This window comes from Ischnura elegans, chromosome 8 (genome assembly GCF_921293095.1).
Source record: "Ischnura elegans chromosome 8, ioIscEleg1.1, whole genome shotgun sequence".
NCBI lineage: Eukaryota > Metazoa > Arthropoda > Insecta > Odonata > Coenagrionidae > Ischnura > Ischnura elegans.
The window spans coordinates 79,751,165-79,771,273 of NC_060253.1; the positions used below are offsets into that span (position 1 = coordinate 79,751,165).

A 20,109-nucleotide genomic window follows, 5' to 3' on the forward strand; every position below is an offset into this window, starting at 1 on the left:
CGACGAGATTGTTGCCCCGAAGCGAAGCATTTGAAGCTTGCCCTCCCTCATCTTCTCTTCTAATTCATCCATTCCTCTTCACTCCGCCTGCGCTCATATTATTCAGCCGTCATGGTTCTATAATCAGGGCGCAATGGATTTCGTTTTTCAACCCTTCTCTGAGGGAATTATCTGCACTCATCCATTCTTCATCTTGATTCTAATTGTTCAACAATTTTATCCCTGGAAACAACATATTATTTCTTTGACGATACGAAGTGATTTATTATGGCTATGGTGATAAGCGTAATGCATTAGTGAAAAATTGCTAGCAAACTGATTTTTCGCAAAGATAAAAATAACTCTTGTTTAAATATTAACTCACGGTTTGGATACAACATATAAATGCGAGATTTGGTAAACATAGCTTTAAATTTCAAATATATATGATGATTATCTTTGGTTTTAAAAGGGTGCAAAATTCATGATCGCGGGAATAGTTCCGAAAACGGGTATTTTTTCTCGTATCAATTTATAAAAATACCTTCAGAAAAGTAATTCCTCATTTCATTGCCATCATGCAACGCAGAATATAAATATTTTTATTTCGATGTGAATTGCGATGCAATCGAACCACCCGTTACTTCACTACGATCATGAAATTTGTTATTATCGGATACTTATCTGTACATTTTCAAGAGGGCAGTTGGTAATGAATTATTCTGCGCAAGACCTGGTCCAGACTGAAAATTAGTGACTTTTATCCTTTTTCGTTGTGCCAAAATTTTAATACATTATGACCTTTGTGGGATATTATTTAAAAGTTTTCTTCTTGTTCCCTATTAGTCAGTATTCCATTCTCGTATTCCCTTTGACTTCACTATTTTTTGCTAACGCCCTTCGATGTATCCTCTAGGAGCAACGTCGGCATTTGATTCCTCATATTGGATGTTTTTTCTGAGACGATGAATTAATATTTCAAAAAAATCTTTTCTCCGTAATTGGTTTACTGGTCTTGGTCGCTGCAAAATGGCACGGCCGTGACTCAGCTGGAACGCAATTGTTTCCCGAACCAAATCGATAAGACCACCTGCGAAAATCAAATGGATTATTTCCCTAAGCGACCGATATATGGGAATCAGACGAATAATTGAAGTAATTTTGCTGCCTTTCCTTTCACTGTGGAAAAATTCTAATCTAGAATAATATCACCGGTAGAAAAAGGTCATTATCCATAAATTTGATTGAATAATGTCATTTAGCCTGCCTCCCTGTGTGGATAGAAACCGCAACTTTCAATTGTCTTGCGTCGGGCGTGATTTTATGCGTGATCGCCTGGCCATATTTGTAATGATTGCCCTTTCCCGAGGCCAGTGGCTAGAGCTGCCAATCATTGGGATTGCCTTTCTTGCTTACTGCGTATTCTGAACGCTATGATTTTGTGGGTTACTTTCGTGCTTACTTCAGACCGTGTGCACTATGATTTTGTGAGGTCGTAGCAGGGTTCAGTTGAATATGTTATCGAGACACTTGCGTAATGTTTCCGAGACACATAACAAAATCATTTGATTTCCCATTCTTTCGGTGTAAATATCGTGTATTTCCTTACACCTGGGATCGCACAGGATGTATTATTTGGAGACACATCACAAAATCATTCGACTCCTCATTCTCTCGGTGCGTAATTGTCTTGTATTTTCTTACGCTTAGGATTACAGAAGGATTTTTTCGAGACACATGACGAAATCATTCGGTTTTTCATGCTTTACGTCCATAAGTTTTTGGTATTTTCTTACACTAAGCATCACCAGAGAAGGATATAGATGTGAATTATTTTGTGCCAATCCGAATTTAAAATGGGTTAAAATGCTATATTTTTCTCGTTTTATACACAATAAATTAATTTCTCGTCAATAATCCCTCCCTTCAAGTCAAATCACGATCCCTGTAGTGAGCGTGTGAAGGAAACTGAGGGGACTCCCACACTCCGCCTCGCTTCTCGTGAATATGCATGGATCGACTGCTGTAATTACGCCGGGAGAACGTCCGCCATTTTGACGCTCTTTTCTCACTCCCTCCCTTCACAACTCTCTGGGATTGTGGGCGTGATTTTCCGTGCTCCGCGTAAATTACGCGAAAAAGTGCGTGTTTGTGTGAGTACAAGATGGCGGCCGCCCTCTGCGGGAAAACCACGAACACTACGGAAAGATTGACTAGCGAATCCAGTGAGTGATTAATCGTAATTGTTGGATGTTAAAAGGCACGGTTTCGTGTTGATACGCTAGCTCTAACTGTCACTAACATGAAACGAGGGAAGTGAGGCATTCTTATTTTGTCGCTCTCTTATTATGTCTCCAAAATGATGGGGTAAAAGGCGCGTCGAAGAATTTTAATTTTTTGCTTGATTTTTGATTTAATGATTGTATTTTTAAATAGAATCTTACGAAAAAATTAGGAAATCAGGCGACTTCTATTTATTTTGTTATTCCAGTCATGCTCAGTGTATGAGTTTCGATATTTAAATAAATAAACGGAAGCGACAATGGGACGTGGCATTTGTTTAACACCATTGCAAAAAATTGTGGCTACACTGTGTGATTTTCAACTCTATAAATTATTCTTCTAGTAGTTTATGCTGTCTTTGTATGCCGACGATAGACGCCTACTAAAATTTTACTTTTCTTTTCTAGTCCGGTTAGTGTCTAGCAGTTTTTAGATTTTGCATTTCACAATTTTTCTTTCTGTGTCTTAGGTCAAACGTCAAATCTCGCTCATTGTGGTTAAGTTATTTTAAAATTTCCAAATACCCAGCATTTCTTCTCTGATTTGTACTAAGATGAAGAAATAAGTGGATAGAGATTTTGCCGAAAAATCCTACTTAGTGGCTTTTGCTTTCTCATGGTGTAGTATCTGTGGTAATCTCTACTCGCGGAGGGCTTACATTTATTTGGGCGTCCAACGACTCAAGAACAAGGAATTAGATTGATGGGAATGAGACATCTGTCTTTGCACTAGTCCTGCGGTTATCGCAGCTCGCATCCGGCATAGGGAAAGATAAGATTTTATGGCTCCATGAGAAAGTTCAACTCAGTCCTTAAAGAAGAATTTCTCCGCCGTTGTTCCGTATTTTCTTGTAAATATTGATTTTTGCCGCCACGAATTTAATAGCAAGTGAAAGAACTAGAGAGAAAATGTGTTTCATTAAAATGAATTAGTTCCATGGATTTAATATCTGTCCTATTGTATTTTTCCATCAGTGTTATTGTTTGTTTAATGTAGTGCTTTATTACTGAGAATAATTTAATATAATAATAATATGTGTTTAGATTATGTGAAGTATTGAGTTAAATATATTTGAGACACAAATATCCATTTAAATGCTTTTTTATATCGATGTACTCTTCATAAGTTATGAGAGCATTTTAGAATGAGTTAGTAACGTACAAATATGTTGTCTTATAGCATTTAGGATTGTAATTGATTCTATTTTTCGTAAATATTCGCGGAAAATATTTACTTTACTTATATGTTAGCTGGTTAACTGAGGACTAGCACTAAAATATAATTGATTACATAAATACTGCAGGAAAAGGACGCAATTCCCATCTATTAACATTGTTGACTCAATAATTTCGGTAGGATTTTGCCGCTTCCGATTTAATGCATTACTACATGAGTGGTCGTACAACTGTATAAAAACATTAGCTCGTTATCACTTAAAAATTATGACTTTGTGGACCTGAAGTTCTCCTATACATTATAGAACAATGTTTTAACGAAGTAAACGACTGTCTTTCTACATTTCTTTGTTATAGTTATCGTTCCTAACGATCCATCTCTCTTCGTTTCTTTGCAGACTTGATCCACGGAAGACCCCGTCAACATGTGATGGTTGAAGACCTGCCACTTACTCCCCCTCGGACGCCATGCCAACACCGACTTCCGGCGAAGCGAACCAACCGGCGCCACCCACTCCATCGGCGAAGCTAGACGAGGGGTGCCGGCTAGGGCTGAGGGAAGCGGGCGGAGGGGGTTTGGCTCAGGAGGCGACAGCCACCACCGCTGTAGTCGCGACTACGACCACAACCACCGCCATCTCCACCTGCCCCGAACCAGAGGACAGGCTCAACTGCATCCCAATACAGAGGGTACGGACGCCAGGAGTCGGCGGAGGGCGTGAGGACGGAAGCCGGATCCGAGGAGTGCACGCTTCGGGCGATGAGGAGGAGGACGAAGAGGAGGAGGCGGAGAAAAGAAATGTTCTAGCGGTCCAATCGGCATCCGAAGGAATGAGCAACGGTCCTCTCCAAGGACTCCAGAGCCTCTCCGCGAACTCCCTGGCAGCGGCCGCGGCTTTGGCCGTCAACAGGGCCGCCAGCAACTTGGTTGGCGGCGGTAACACGGTGGTCACCTGCGGGAGCGGCGGCCTGTCGCTTCTCCAGGGCGGTTTGGATCGGGTGAAGAGGATTAGGCTATCAGGTGGGGAGGCAGAGGAGGAGGAAGAAGGCCCGGCGATGAGCCCGGAGGAAGACACGGAGGCCGCGGTGGCTATGGTCCGTGCGGAAGCCTCCCCTAAGTCTGCTCTTTCCCTGCGGGGCATGTCGCAGATAAGGTGCAAAGAGGAGGTGATGGAGGAAGAGATGGAGGAAGACGATGTGGAGATGAGGGAGGAGGAAGATGCTCGCTCCTTGAACTCTCAGCCAAACGAGGAGGAGGACGAAGAGGAAGAAGACGAGGAGGGGCGGTCTTCAAGGAGTAAAAGAGGGAACCCTCAAGGCGGGTCTTCGGCTGCCGGAGACGAGGAGAGTTCGACGAGCGACGTGGAAAGGTTCGACGGGAGAATAGTCTACAACCCTGACGGCTCCGCTTACATCATTGAGGAGAGTGAGCTTAGCGATGAGGAAAGCGGAGGCGCCAGTAGCGTCGTTCTCCCGAGGATCCTGAGCGACGGCTGTATCGTCGACGGCAGGGGCGTGTCCCTGTCGCAGTTCCAGGTGTTCCCTCAGATCGCCAACGCCTTCTACGTCTCGCGGAGCAGCGCTGCGCTGTATAGTGCCCTCTACGGAGCGTACGCGGGCGGAGTGGCTGCGCAACGCGGCGCCGATGCCAAGGGCAACTCCGGTTCAGCTTCAGCCGGGGCCGCCGTCCTTCCTAAAGAAAAGAAGATAGTTCCTGAAGTACCAATAATGCATAGTTACAGGGTTTACACCGTTCGTGATAACAAATCTGGTGATAGCGGGAAGGAGGGTGGCAGCTCAGTGGACGAATCCCGCCAAGAAGACGAGGGTAGGGCGAGTGATCTCTCGAACAAAACGCCGAGGGTAAAGAGGAAGTTGGGTGCCGGCAGGGGTCTCGAGGCAGAGTCCGCGCCGGAAGACGACGAGAGGGAAGGCTCTGACGGGAAAGACGGGAAGAGTTCGATGGACTGTGCCTCCGTGCCCGTCAAACCCATCCTCATGTGTTTCATCTGCAAACTTTCCTTCGGGTACGCTAAGTCTTTCGTCTCCCACGCCACGGCAGACCATGGTGTGTCGCTTTTAGCGGACGAAAAGGCCCTCTTGGGCCACAGAAACGCATCCGCCATCATCCAGTGCGTCGGCAGGGAGAAAGAGCCCCTTGTGTCCTTCCTAGAGCCCCTATCGCCCTTCCCAGAAGTCGTCGGCATCCCACCCTTCCCCCAAATACCCCAACGGAGGCAGCCCGAAGGAGTCCCCGCATCGGCAGCCGCTGCCATGGCGACAATGGCCACTATGGCAATGGCCGCTGCGGCAACGGCGTACACGAACGCCGCTGTCAGTGCGTCGACCACCGCGGTAACAGCGCTCGGTACTCCGAAACCCACCGCTTCCCCTTTATCGGCCATTGGACGAGGTTCCGCGTCGCCGATGTCTCCGTGTTCTAATGCCAGCCAGCAAGTTCCTAAAGACCATCACAATTCTGGTACCAATCGGCAGTCAGGCGGAGCAGAGGGACAGATGGTAGGGGAAGACCACACGGAGACGGGTCTTCCAAGGCCTTCGCCGCCGTCGTCTTGTTCATCGGCGGCCTCGGCGTCATCGGCGTCATCTTCGTCCTCTTTACCGTGCTCTCCCCCTCTCCAACACCCGCGCATGCACGCCCATCAAGAGGGTGGTATGGAAGGTGGACGGCAAGAAGGTGGGTCGTCGACGACGGGGGTGGCTGGTGGAAGGGAGTCGTCAGAGGAGGTAAAAGAACAAATGGACGTTATGAGGGAGCCCTTTGGGGCGATGGAGGAGAGAGATGGAGTGGTATCGGGTCGGCCTTTTGGTCGCTGCCCATCGCGGCAGGATGAGCAGTCCTCAAATAGGTCTTCAAATCCTCAACCGCATCAAGTTCCTGAGACTTCGGTCTCCCTACCTCAAAACGGTAGTAATAGTAATAATAATCTTAGCAATGTTAATAACAGTAATCATGGTTTAAGTAGCAGTAGTAATGTGAATAATGGAGGCGGCAATGGAAGCCGCGGTATGGACCTTACCCGAAAGAGACCCGACAGTGTTTCGCCAGTCTCGACTGCCAACAGTATGGGCGGTGGAAATGGGTCGCCCCCAACACTGAGTCCCGTTGCACTTATGGGGTCCCACCATCATATGCATCATCCAATGAATGGACCAGGAGGAGGTAATTTCGTGTCTCCCCAGCCTCCGCTTCCTCCACCCCCACCTCCGCTAGGGCCTCCTCCGCCACCCCCTAGCTTCCTCACTGGGACGACGATCGGTGTATGCCCTGAACACATAACTGGAAGACCAAGTGCAGTTGACTGCACAAAGTGTGAAATGATCCTTCAGACCGCGCGTCTCGGAGCTGGAGGGCCTGGAGGCCCCGGAGCTGGACTCCTGGGTCCTGGAGCCGGAGGACTTGGAGGTGCCGGTGGACCCGGTGGTATATTTTCCGGGATGCACTCCAGGAATTCATGTAAGACACTTAAATGCCCTAAATGCAATTGGCATTACAAATACCAAGAGACCCTTGAGATACATATGAAAGAGAAACATCCGGAGAGCGAGACCTCTTGTGTGTATTGCGTAGCCGGGCAACCGCACCCCCGGTTGGCGCGAGGGGAGACATACACATGCGGTTACAAACCATATAGATGTGAAGTGTGCAATTACTCAACGACGACCAAAGGAAACCTGAGCATACATATGCAATCAGACAAGCACTTGAACAACATGCAAGAGCTTCAACAAAATGGCGGTGTAGTATCGTCGCAGAGCTCCGGTGGAGGCGGAAGCAGTGTGCAGGACGTCCCAACATCCGTAGCTGCAGCCGTAGCGGCCGCAGCGGCGACTTCTTCGCCATCCCACATGGCTAAGGCGTCAGGAGCTTCCGCTCTTAGTCCGAGCTTATCTTCTGCCCAAGCCCAGCAGCAACAAAAGCCCAAACCGACCTTCCGTTGCGATGTCTGCAACTACGAGACTAACGTCGCAAGGAACTTGAGAATACACATGACAAGCGAGAAGCATACGCACAACATGATGGTGCTGCAGCAGAACATGAAGCACATGCAGCAGTTGAGCGTTCTACAGCAGCAACAACAACAGATGGGTGGTGCAGGTGGAGGAGCAGGTGGATTTGACCCGGCGACAGCAGCTGCAGCCGCCGCAGCTCTGCTTCACTTCCATCCGGGGCTTACGCTACCAGGAGAGAAGCCTCCACCTCACACCGAGGCTGCGCTGGCTGACATGGCTTATAATCAGGCATTGTTGATTCAAATGATGACCGGTGGACACATGTCAGCTCACGGGCCTCCTCCGCAGTCCCTGCCTCCACCGCCGCACCCGGGTGACCAACGGCACCAACACCATGGTCACCACACCCATCACCACCCGTACTCTTCACCCCACCATCATTCCCACCACCACGCAGCCGCCGCTGCGGCACAGCAACACCACCTGCACCCACACTTTGCCGCAGCCGCTGCAGCAGCGGCCGCTGCGGCGGCAGCAGCGGACTTGACCGGAGGTGGAGATGCGGGTTTGAACCCTGAGACAATGGAGCCGCCACCTGAACCACCTGAGCAGAACCCAGCCATGCTTTTCACATGTTGCGTCTGCAACGCATTCGCGACCGACTCGTTGGAAGCTTTGTCTTGTCACCTGGCCACCGACAGGACGAAATTGCGGGAGCAAGAAGTTCTGATGCTCGTTGCCGGCAGCTACGTCTGCAAGCTCTGCGCCTACAGGACAAATCTCAAGGCAAATTTCCAACTTCATTGCAAGACGGACAAGCATTTACAAAGACTGCAGCACGTGAATCACGTCAAAGAGGGAGGGCCAAGGAACGAGTGGAAGCTCAAATACCATCTCAGTAGCGTTACCACCAGCAATCCCGTTCAGGTGAGGTGCAACGCTTGTGACTACTACACTAACAGCGCGCACAAGCTTCAGTTGCATTGTGCAGGAGCAAGGCACGAGGCAAGCTGTGCACTATTTAGGCATCTGCTATCATGCGAGGAGAATCTCGCCGAGAATCCAGTTTCGCCGAACTCAATGACACCCACCTCGGGATCGCCGAACACTCAGATGCTGCAGAACTTCAGGATATATCATTGTGCCCTCTGCAACTTTTCTGCCCGAGGGTCTAAGTTGCAGCTACTACAGCACGTCCGAACCCTCAAGCACATGCAAATGGAGCAGCTCCATCAACTGCAGAGGCGAAGCGAGGGCAGAGATCTTCAGGTGGACATATCGGAAGTATTTCAAGTGATTGCTGATCCTCAGGAAAGCGATAATGGTGAGTCATATCCATTAATTTTTATCCTAGTGCTCTCTTTCATGTTACAAATATATAATGCCTTACATTTTAAATTCGAGGACGCAGTTAAAAAGCATTATCATTCAGAATAATCCAAAATTGAGTATCTTGAAATTAGTGACCTTTTCGTTTGACTGTCTAGTTTTGGCTCTTGAATAATTTTTTTGATTTTTGTTTTACAATTCCTGAACTATTTGTATTATAATTGCAAATTATGTGTCGAAGTCAAGAAGATTAGGAAGAAAAATTTCCTATGTAAACAATTGTAACATTTCCATAGAAGTTTTGTTAATAACTTATAAAGAAGACGTTCTAATAATATTACTAAAACGCTACTTACTTCAAGTTTTGGTTGTAATGTTAAGTGAGTTTATTCTGTCTTAATGAAATTTGTAACATTGAGATTTTATCATGAATCACTTTCATAGGGGTCATCTTAAAAGCCAATTAGTCTTCCTTTACTAATTTAAATAAAATAATTCTTTAAGTCTGTACTTTTTAATGGCATGAATAACTAGTCTCATATAATTACGGCATTTATTAATTTTTATATTTATGTCGAGCGTATATTATGTAGATTCTTCCACGCTATAAGCAATCAATGACCCTTTCGATCTTTGTGTTCAATTCTCGACGGACTTTTTGATAGTATATTATATCTCATTTGTTAGTCTCAAGTCTATATCTTTTTCACTGTTCCAATGAAGGGTGGCCGGAATTCATCCTCTTGGAAGTATTGAATAGACGCTTGCGCGATAATCCACTGATTTGACGTTGTGCCACTATAGTGGCGTAATCATGATATCAGTTCATTTATTTTAGTTTCGGTGGAGGAAGAATGGGTCTCTTGGCCTCATTCACCCCCTTCAGAAAACAATGCTATGAAGTTAGGTGTCATTGAGATAGCACTTTAAAAAACTCGGGAGAAAATAAGTGCGCGCTAAGACGACGCAATATAACATATTTTCTTAGAAAAGACGAATAAATATCTCACGACTAATATTTATTAATTTAATGCAGTTCAAAAATAGCACAAGGCCACTTACAAGCTACTCGCAATAACAAAGGAAAAAGTTAACTAACATTAAGCAAAACGTAGTCAACCACGAACAAAATAATATTCAACAAATTATTAAATAAAAAACATAAAATGGTAGTGTTTATAGGTTGGTGCGAGGAATAGGGGGAAAATTACGATGGAAATAGTGCGAGATATATGACGGATGAAACAAAGATCGAGATGTGGAACAAATTTTGAATAGGAGTTAATGGCAGAAGGTAGTGTGTAAGAAAAATAATGTTTAGAGATGGAATGGTGGGGGGTGAAACAATGAAATTGGTCACTCGACCTCGTAGTGTTCGAAGAAACACGAAGCGAGAAGAGAAACAGGTCAGATGATCTGTATTTGACTTTTGTAATATTTATTAATAGTCTCCTGTCATTGAGGACCAAGAGAGGATCTAAGCGTTAGAAACCTTTTAAAGAATTTATTTCAGTAAAGGCGTTTTAAACTTTAGAAACGTTTCCTCTGTTCATTATTAGGGAAATATACGAAGGAAATATTAGTGGTCAGTATTTGTCATTGATAATTCTTATGAAAAGTCTGCTGTCATTGAAGACACGGCGACCAGCTAGAGTTGAAATATCGAAAGAGGATCTAATCGTTGGAGACTTTTTAAAGAATCCATTTGAGAAGAAACGTTGAAAACTTTAGCAAATTTTCATGTGACCATTCTTGGGAAGATATACGATGGAAATCTCAGCGGTCAGCCTCACAAGTTCGATCGGGATGCGTTCATTAATGGGAGTATTTAACGCCGGCCAGCTTTTCTCTTGCGGCAATAGCCCCTACCTTGGAGTTTGGATGAAGAGCCGTGCGAAAAAACGCCCCCTCTTAAAGACACGCCCCGGCCGTAAAAAGGAGACGAATTAGACCGCTGGAGAGTGGGCTCCGAGTAGAAAGAGAGAGAGAGAGAAATAAAACATAAAAGCACGGAAGAAACAAAGGATGTTGTACGTGGTGAAGGAAGGTATAGGCGTTGGTTATCCCAACAAAAGGTTACTCCGGACGAGGGTGGAGTGCTAGCCGCATGGAGGAAAGAGGTGAGGAGAAAGATGACTATGGCCATGCTCAGGGTGAGAAAGTATTGGTCAGCGCGCGCGGGATGGACGAAGTCTTGAGGTAGGGGGTGAAGTCGGTGGGTTTTTATTACTAATAAAGGTTCGGAGGAATCCACTGGAGAGGGAGAGAAGGCCAGGGATGGGATGAGGGTAGGGTAATTTAGTCGGATGTAAAGTCGTGGCAATTTTCTTACCTGGTCTCGGTCCCGAGGGTACGTTAGGCGGGTTTTGCGAGGTGCACACGTAGTGGCGGGAGGTGGGGACGTACTGATGGGAGGCAAGGGTAGGTAATGAGGGAGAGGTGGAAGGTGGAACGAGGTAGAGAACATAGTTTGCGTCGAAAGGTATGAAGTGTTAAGGCCATGCTCCCAGAGGGGGTGATAACAGCGTACCAGCGCATCCTAAAGACGGTTCTCGTGAGTAATACTTGGCGGAGAACGCGCATGCTATGGAGAGGTACGGTGATCATTGGAATTGTGTTGGGAAAGGGTTTTTCTCGAATAAGTGGAGGCCGTTTCGAGTGCGTCTAAAATATCCTGCTTTTGTCGTTCTCAGCGGGTTGGACTAGACATACACGTCGAAGGATGTGTTGAATTTGTTTTATTTTCTGTAGTTTTCTTGACGGTTCCGTTGGTTGGGTCGTCTAGCGTCTGCTGAGTTTACGTGTGAATGTTTTATTCCTGCCGTCTTATATTTACTCATTGCTTTAAATACTTAATTTTCATTAATTTTCGGTCTTTTTATAATTAATTCATGCACAAACCTTCCATTCAAGTATGAAATTTTTAAGAAGTGCCAAGTTTTTAGTGCATTATAGTTACCTCGTGCTATTTTTATTAAGTACCGAATACTGATCATTTTAATTCTTATCAATGTAATACTTCTGTACAAGATACTCAATGTTACTCATACTTCACGTATGTTAGCCGCTTTTCCTTAGCATTTGATAACATGTTCAATATAAATATCTTGCGCCGTCTATTGTCCCATCGTTGAATCAAATAAATTGCATTGGGTATATTTTTGGATTTTTAATATATTTATTCTTTGGATTTTTTATAAATTCATAAATTTATATTTTATTCGGTATCTTTTGAGATTTTTTCATTGGATATTTTACATTCATAATATTTTTTAGTGTTTTAGTTCAAAATACTATTGCAATTTTTCTGGAGTAATACTTGTTAGTGAAAATTATAAGTCTGAACTTCCTCTTCTTTTGCCTCTGCCATTGCTCGTTTTATTAATTAATGTCGTTTTATTACTTTAATGAGAATCATAGTATAAATTATAGAATAAATCTGAATATATATTGAGGCATAATCTGTTATTCCAAGCCGGTGCATTACCATGCATTTGTATTACATTATTGTAAAGTAAAATCTATGGATTGAATCTCTTTATAGAGGCATGACATATTTATGGTGAATACCAGTGCCTTCACATTCTGAATGATAGTCGTTCATTGTTACTGAATTGATTGTGCATTCATGTTAAATTCTTAGAACTAGGACTGACTGACTATACATTTGTCTGCTTTTATTTTAATTTTCGTCTAATTTATGCATTAAAAATAATAAAATTAAAGTTTATATGTGTGTTTGATTCAATGGCACTTTTATGACTCATTATCTTGAATTTATCACATCAAAGGATATCAAAGTATTTTAATTGGTAATATTGTAATTTTAGTAGTAGTTTTATTCATTTAACTGCGCTCGAATGTTTTATTTTGATCCACTACTCTGAAATAATGCGATGATTCTGCACGGTAGTAACATCAGTAATAGGTGGTGAAAAATATATCTAATTTGTAAAACTACACGTAGCCAATCGCTTTTTGGAAAATAATTTATCTTATTCTGGTCTAAATATTGCAATATAAATAATTGATTTTAAGACTAACATACCTTTTTTTACTTACTCTTCTTTCCAGAGAGAAAAGATACCCAGATACACACGATTAATCAACAGCAGAAAGAAAAGATGGATGCTGCGAAGGATATACTCAGCCAGCAGCAACAGCAGGACAAGCAGAGCATGCTGAAGTACGCTCTGGAACAACAGGGGATGACTGGAACCGATGAGTGCTCGACCACCACTCCACTGGCCAATGAGCTTCCTCAGACCCCAACGAGCCAGCAACAGAAGAGCGCTGGCAGCTTGACTCCTGTGAACATCTCTTCCTCTTCCCCGGCTTCTTCTACCTCTGCTACGTCGGTGGCGGCCACGTCTCCCGTTCACGTATGTCCTTATTGTACATATAACAGCACATCTGAAATGCGCATACAAGCCCACGTTCTTGCACAACATTCACACCATGACTCCTCCCACCAGCAGCAGCCGCAACAACGCAGCCAGCAGCAAGTGCCGCAGCAGGGCCAAGAGAGTGCACCGCAGTCGCAGCAACAACAACAGCAGCCGGAGTTCCTTTGCCCCTTGTGCCAAGATGGGTTCAAAGAAAAGGCGCTGTTGGAGAAACACGTGATGAGAATACACAGCGTCAATGCGGAAGGACTGCAGCGGCTTTTGCTCCTCGTGGACCAATCCCATTGGCTGAACGCTGTGTCTCGTCCTCAGAGCCAGCAGAGTGGTGGAGGCCAAACTCAGGTAAACACAAGTCCGCAATCTAGTAACGAACAGGACAATGCCAATAGGAGTCTTTCTTCTTCCGAGGGAACGAAAGAACCCAGCAGCGAAGGAGATATCTCCTCTAGGGAAGAGGCAGTAGTAACTCTGTCCCCGACAGAAAATCAGCCACAGTCAGTAGAGGAAAATGAAGACACACTTCGTTGTCATAGCTGTAGTAGATTATTCCGGGGAGTGGATGATTTTATGAATCACCAACTAGAAACAGGCCACATGGACACGGCTAAAGCCATTGGATGCGCAGGTGGCGGATATCTGTGTTGGAAGAAAGGATGTAATCAGTATTTTCCGTCTGCCTCTAGTCTTCAGGCCCATTTCAAGGAAATTCATGCCCGGGGGCTTACTAATGCTCAGCAACCAACCCCTCCGCCCACTCAACATACTATTGGGACAAGCACCTCAAACACTCCTCCAGCTGCTGTTTCAGAAAAGCATGTGTATAAGTACAGGTGTAGTCAGTGTTCCTTGGCATTCAAAACAATGGAGAAACTTCAATTGCATTCCCAATACCATATTATCAGGGATGCCACCAAATGTGCACTCTGCGGAAGGAGCTTTAGATCGATATTGGCGCTTCACAAACATGTAGAAAGTGCCCATACTGATATGCCAGAAGAAGAGCTTACACAATACAAACAAAGTCTTCTCACGAACCCGTTACTGCTGGCTGGTCTTGGAGGAGGGCCAGTTCCTGGACTTGGAATGTTTCTCAGTGGAATAAAAAATGAAACGGCATCCACTCCAGTGCCAATGGAAGTAGACGAAGAGACTAGTGCAGCTACTGCAGCTGCTGATGAAGAAATGATGATGATGATGGAAGCGGAAAGAGGGCGCGATGATGGAGGTGGTGGATCTGGAGGAGGAGAGGAAAACAGTGACGACTCCGGAGGCAAGGAACAGCAGCTTTTGGAAGACTACTTGAATTCTCAAGCGGTAGCTGAGGATGGATATAATGACCCTAATCGAAAATACAAGTGCCACAGGTGCAAAGTAGCTTATACAAAGCAGTCGTACCTCACTGGGCACAATAAGACGCTATTGCATCGCAAGGGAGAAAAGTTATCATATCCAATGGAAAAGTACTTGGATCCAAACAGACCATTCAAATGTGATGTCTGCAAGGAGTCATTTACTCAGAAGAATATTCTGCTCGTCCATTACAATTCCGTGAGTCACCTTCACAAGTTGAAGAGAGCTATGCAAGAACAACAGCAGCCAAATAATAACAATGGAGTAATGAGTGTGTCGTCACCATCAACTCCGACGAGTCAAAAGATAATTAATGCTGTATCATCATCAAATGCGCTGACTCCAGTGTCTACACCTAGTGACGAAGATGATAAGAAGCCATACAAATGCAATATATGCCGAGTGGCTTACAGTCAAGGGTCAACGTTGGACATCCACATGAGATCAGTCCTTCATCAAACTAGGGCGTCGAAGTTGCAAGACTTGGCGCTGAGCGGACAAATTGATCTCAGCAGACCACTTATTGAACAGCCAATGCAGACCGCCGCTCAAGCAGCAGCGGTAGCAGAAAAGACTTCTAATTTGTTACATGATATACTGGGTACAGCCCAGGCGCAGGCAGCAGCTACCGCCGCTGCGGCGTCTTCGGGTGGGATGGGTACTCCTAAGAGCAGCCATGGCTACCATGTGCATGGAGCACAGCAGTCTTCATTCCACTCGCCACACCACTCTGCTTCTCACTTTGGCCAACATTCCATCCACCACGGGTCAGGTTTGCAGACGCAGCAGTCACCGACATCAATGTCCTCTGCGTCTTCCACAGCATCATCTTCATCGACGGTTCCTTCACCCACCCAAGTGCCAAGCGGCGGCCCTACCTCGGCAGCCCATGCAACAACAGTTCCTCCTACTTCATCGCAGCCCACTACAGCCACTCAGGCATCTACCCGCGCCATATCTCCTGAAACAGTTCCTAACTCCGCCGCCAACGTGTCCACCAATGTAACTAGTGGCGTAAGCGGCGAAGTAAATAGCCAATCGGTTGGGGTAGGAAATGCGACGAATGCTCAAACGCCTGTGATATTGAATTCGTCTACTTCTTCGCAAGGACAGCAGCAGACTCAGACTGGGGGAATGCATGCCTGCCCGCGGTGCAATGCATTATTCTCTAACCATGAACAAATGATACAGCACACACAGATGTACTGCATGTATGCTCAGCAGCCTTCATTGCATCAGCAATCAAATAACGCCAATGCAACAGGCACAGCCACTACAGGAAATCAAACGGTCGGAGGATTCCACCATCATGGTCATTTCCATCATGGCCACCACCATCACCATCATCACCATCTAAATAATCAACAGCAGCAGGCTGTTTATGGCGTGCACCATAAAGTGCCATCACCATCGCCTTCACCGTCATTGGTTTCGGGACCTAATTCCGTTGGTGTATCAACAACGACACCTACTGGCGTGGCAACGCCCACGACTCCGGGAAATACTGGCCTGCATCACCACCACCATCACCACCAGATGTTAGATGATGCATTTGCAAGGTTTTCTATGCCAACTAGGAAGTCCTCTCAAATGTATAAACACCTGCTGGAGAGTTACGGCTTTGAATTGGTCATGCAATTCAACGAAAATCATCATCAGAGAAGACAAAAAAGAGAGGAGACAACTGAAATTACTTCAACATCGAATAAAACACAGAACCAACCTGTAATTACATCGTCAACTGATGGCGATGTCCCAACCTCTGGTACTGTTGAGACACAGACAGAAGAAGGAAAAATGGAGGAAGATATTAAATCTGATCCCCTTCCTGAAGTATCCAAGTCCGTTTGTGGTCACTGCAAGAAGGAATTTTCAAGCGTTTGGGTTTTAAAAGCTCATTGCGAAGAAGTCCATCGCGACTTAGTTCCTTTGGATTTTTTGGAGGAATATGCTTCTCGTTATAAGAGCGAATACGAGAGAAAAACTGCCGCAGTTATTGCTGCTGAAATTAAGCAACAACAACAGCATCAGCAGAAACAACAACAAATGGCGCAGCAGTATCAGCAGCAACAACTGCAGCTACAACAGCAGCAACAGTTGCATCAACATAATCCGCAACACATTCACCTACCATTTAACCAGCATCTCCAACAGCAAACTCAAAACACCACACAAACTACCTCTAATATAGCAAATGCCAATCCCACAACAAAGATTGAACAACCAATCAATTCCCCGGATAAGGAAGTTCAACCTGTTACCACAACCACTCAAACGACAATGACTGGTACGGATGAGGACCAGGAAGAGAAGATTTCTATGATGATGATGATGATGAAAGGCGAAAAGCCGTCATCCTCGACTGTGAGCGCATCAACATCCTCAATGAATGTAAACCTTGGCCAAAGAATGTCTTCTACTCCAAATCCTCACAGAAGGGCTGACAGCACCTCCCCGGATGTAGTACCAATACCATCCACTACTCCTACAACACCCACAGCCTCATCCACCCCTGCTCCAATGGGAGATAACATCTCTTCCACCACTCCTTCGCAGGGAGCTGGGGCCTCTTCTCCTGCTACTCCTAACCCTACCTCGACAACACCGAGACCGGTGTCCACGCCAAGAGACGATCATCCTCCTCATCATCACCAGCAACAGCAAGGACACGGAGGAGCAGCCTCGCAAGACGGATCGAGTCAAGGGTCAGCTTCCGGAACGTCTTCGAACGCGGCGTCAGCGGCTGCTGCTGCTTCTGCAATGCAGTTATCGTTGGCGGCTCAGATGAACGAGATGCAGGCCGCTATAAACCTCATGGCTATGCAGCAATTTCACAATCCGGCGACCGCAATGTCCATGATGCAGATGGCGGCCATGGGGCTGTCACCTCTCGGCCTAATGAATTTACAGCCACCTTTGGTTCCTATGATGATGGCCCCTCCGCCACCTCCTCCCCAAACCCAATCCCAACCCCCTGCCACCCATTCACCATCTCCAACTGATCAACTTGCAGCGGCCGCTGCTGCGGCTAATTCCTTGTTTACCCCCGCCGGTCTATTGGTTGCCAAACAGCAAGCTCTTCTGCAACAGCAGCAACATCTGCCGCATGTACCTCAGCATCATCATATGGCCTCTCAGTTGCAGCAACAGCAGCAACAACAGCAGCAGCAACAGCAGAAAAGGGCCCGCACCCGTATCACTGACGATCAATTGAAAATTCTCCGCGCTCATTTTGACATTAACAACTCACCATCCGAGGAGCAAATTGCGGAAATGGCCTCTCGATCTGGCCTTCCTCCCAAGGTGATAAAGCATTGGTTCAGGAATACATTGTTCAAGGAGAGACAAAGAAATAAGGATTCGCCGTACAATTTCAACAATCCTCCATCTACCACCCTCAATTTGGAGGAATATGAAAAGACAGGAGAAGCTAAAGTATCCCCTTTAAATCCTGAGGAGCAGAAGGAATTGTTTAGTCAAGTCACGCAGGCGCAACAGTCATCTTCAAATAAGAGAAAGCAGTCACAACCAACCCAGGCCCCTCAACCACCCCCGCAGTCTCCTACCCCTCCTCAGCAAAATCAGGTTGAAAGATCATCAGCCGAGTCATCGTTAATTGGTTTTAAGATGTGCGATGAGCAATATGGAGGAGATGATCTGTCTCGTTCAGTTAAAATGGAAATGGACGAAGACGTAAAACCTGTCATTAACCTTACCGAGGAAAATACGAGGGACGAACCTGAGTCTCCCGGATTGATGAACGTTCCTACGTCAGTGGCAACGCAGATTGGAAGTACTATGGGAGTGCCATTAAATATTCCAACTACATCTTCGAGAAATAATGCGCATGGAAACATTACATTAACCTCTATTATAGCGACACAATTAGGATCTCAAGTTGAGGGTGTACCTGTGGCGCCTGTGACATCATCCTCTACGTCACCGCATGCAGTGTCTGCCGGCGGCGCTGCATCAGCCAACATACTCGCTCCACCAAAGGCAGCACCGTGCGCCACCATTTTTTCATCTCCTGTTCAGAGCCAGGTTCCTCCTAGTCCAACGTCAATGATGGGCCTAGCACTGACCAGCACACCCACGACTGTAGTATCTGGTGGCGGTATGATGGGTATGTCCACGCCCGTGTCCACGCTTAGCCCGGGAAGATCTCCATCCTCCTCAATGGATTGCATGTCATCGATGGGCGGGGGCAGTGGCGGAAGTGGCAGCTCTTCTGGAAAGAGAGCAAACAGAACGAGGTTTACAGACTATCAGATCAAGGTTTTGCAAGAGTTTTTCGAGAACAACGCATATCCCAAAGATGATGACCTGGAGTACTTGTCAAAGCTCCTCAGCCTAAGTCCTAGGGTAATCGTGGTTTGGTTCCAAAACGCACGACAGAAAGCTAGGAAAGTTTATGAGAATCAGCCACCGGTCGAGGCAACCGCGGGCGTTGTAGCTGGCGGCACGATCGGATCCGGCCTGGCCGGCGCCGGTGCTATGGCCAACGTCGCGAACATTCCCCCGGGAGAAGAAGGCGCTGGCAGATTTCAGCGGACCCCTGGTCTTAACTATCAATGCAAAAAGTGCCTTCTGGTGTTCCAGAGGTATTACGAGTTGATCCGACACCAGAAAACTCATTGCTTTAAGGAGGAAGACGCCAAGAGATCTGCGCAGGCTCAGGCGGCCGCGGCTCAAATAGCCGCCGTGCTGAGTTCCGAGGACTCCAACTCCAGCTCGGTGGCGGAATCCCGTGGGGTCGCCGATCTGTCCACTGTGACGACCACGCCTTCGGTCCCGCCTCCGCCGCCTCCACCGCCCCCGCCTCCTCCACCTCCGCCCCCACCGCCCCCGTCCTTCGTCTCCGCCATGGCCCCGTCGCCCCCGACGACACCCTCGGACGGACGCAAGAGTGCCCAGCCGGCAGAGGCATCACCGCCTCCCACACCATCCCAGTCGCACGGCGGCCATCAGGAGGCCTCCGAGGACAGCTTCCAGTGCGACAAATGCAATCTAGTCTTCCCGCGTTTCGAGCTGTGGCGCGAGCATCAGCTGGTTCACATCATGAATCCAAACCTGTTCCCCTCATACCCTCCCGACTCCCCCTTTGGCATCCTGCAGCAGCACGCCCAAATGCAGCAACAACAACAGCAGCAGCAGCAACAACAGCAGCAGCAACAACAACAACATCAACATCAACAACAGCAACAAAATCCCCAGGTCCACTCGGTTCAGGGTCATCAGCACTTGGGCGGTATCTCAGGTGCGGCAGTGGCGGCGGCTGCGGCTGCTGCAGCCGCCGCAGCGGGGCTGTCATACGATGCTGGCATGGGGACGTTGTCCCCGCCCATTGGACAGGGGAAACGGAAGTTCGACGAAGTGGAAGACGAGATGAGGAGCGGCGGTGAGGAAAACGCCGCGCCCAAGGACAAGAGACTGAGGACCACCATCTTACCGGAACAGCTCGACTACCTGTACCAGAAATATCAGGTGTGTTTCTTTCTTCATATGTTATTTCTACTAATTCATATTAACTGTATTAAGCTCATGCATGCAAACTATTGTGTGCGTAAATAGCTATTGTTATGCACCTCCATTTCGATGCTCAAATATGA

General features: G+C 46.6%; 1 protein-coding gene across 5 annotated transcripts in view; it reads left to right on the plus strand.

Moving 5' to 3' along the window:
- Positions 1 to 20,109, plus strand: part of LOC124163208 (zinc finger homeobox protein 3) — a 141,377-nt gene that overhangs the window by 116,018 nt on the left and 5,250 nt on the right. For 4 of the 5 annotated variants that reach the window (XM_046539941.1, XM_046539943.1, XM_046539945.1 and 1 more), the window contains 2 exons: positions 3,836 to 8,736; positions 12,816 to 19,984. In XM_046539941.1, coding sequence (XP_046395897.1) covers positions 3,906 to 8,736; positions 12,816 to 19,984 — 12,000 coding nt within the window. In that variant the 5' untranslated portion in view covers positions 3,836 to 3,905. The remainder of the gene's footprint in view (positions 1 to 3,835; positions 8,737 to 12,815; positions 19,985 to 20,109) is intronic. The other variant, XM_046539944.1, reaches the window with a different exon arrangement.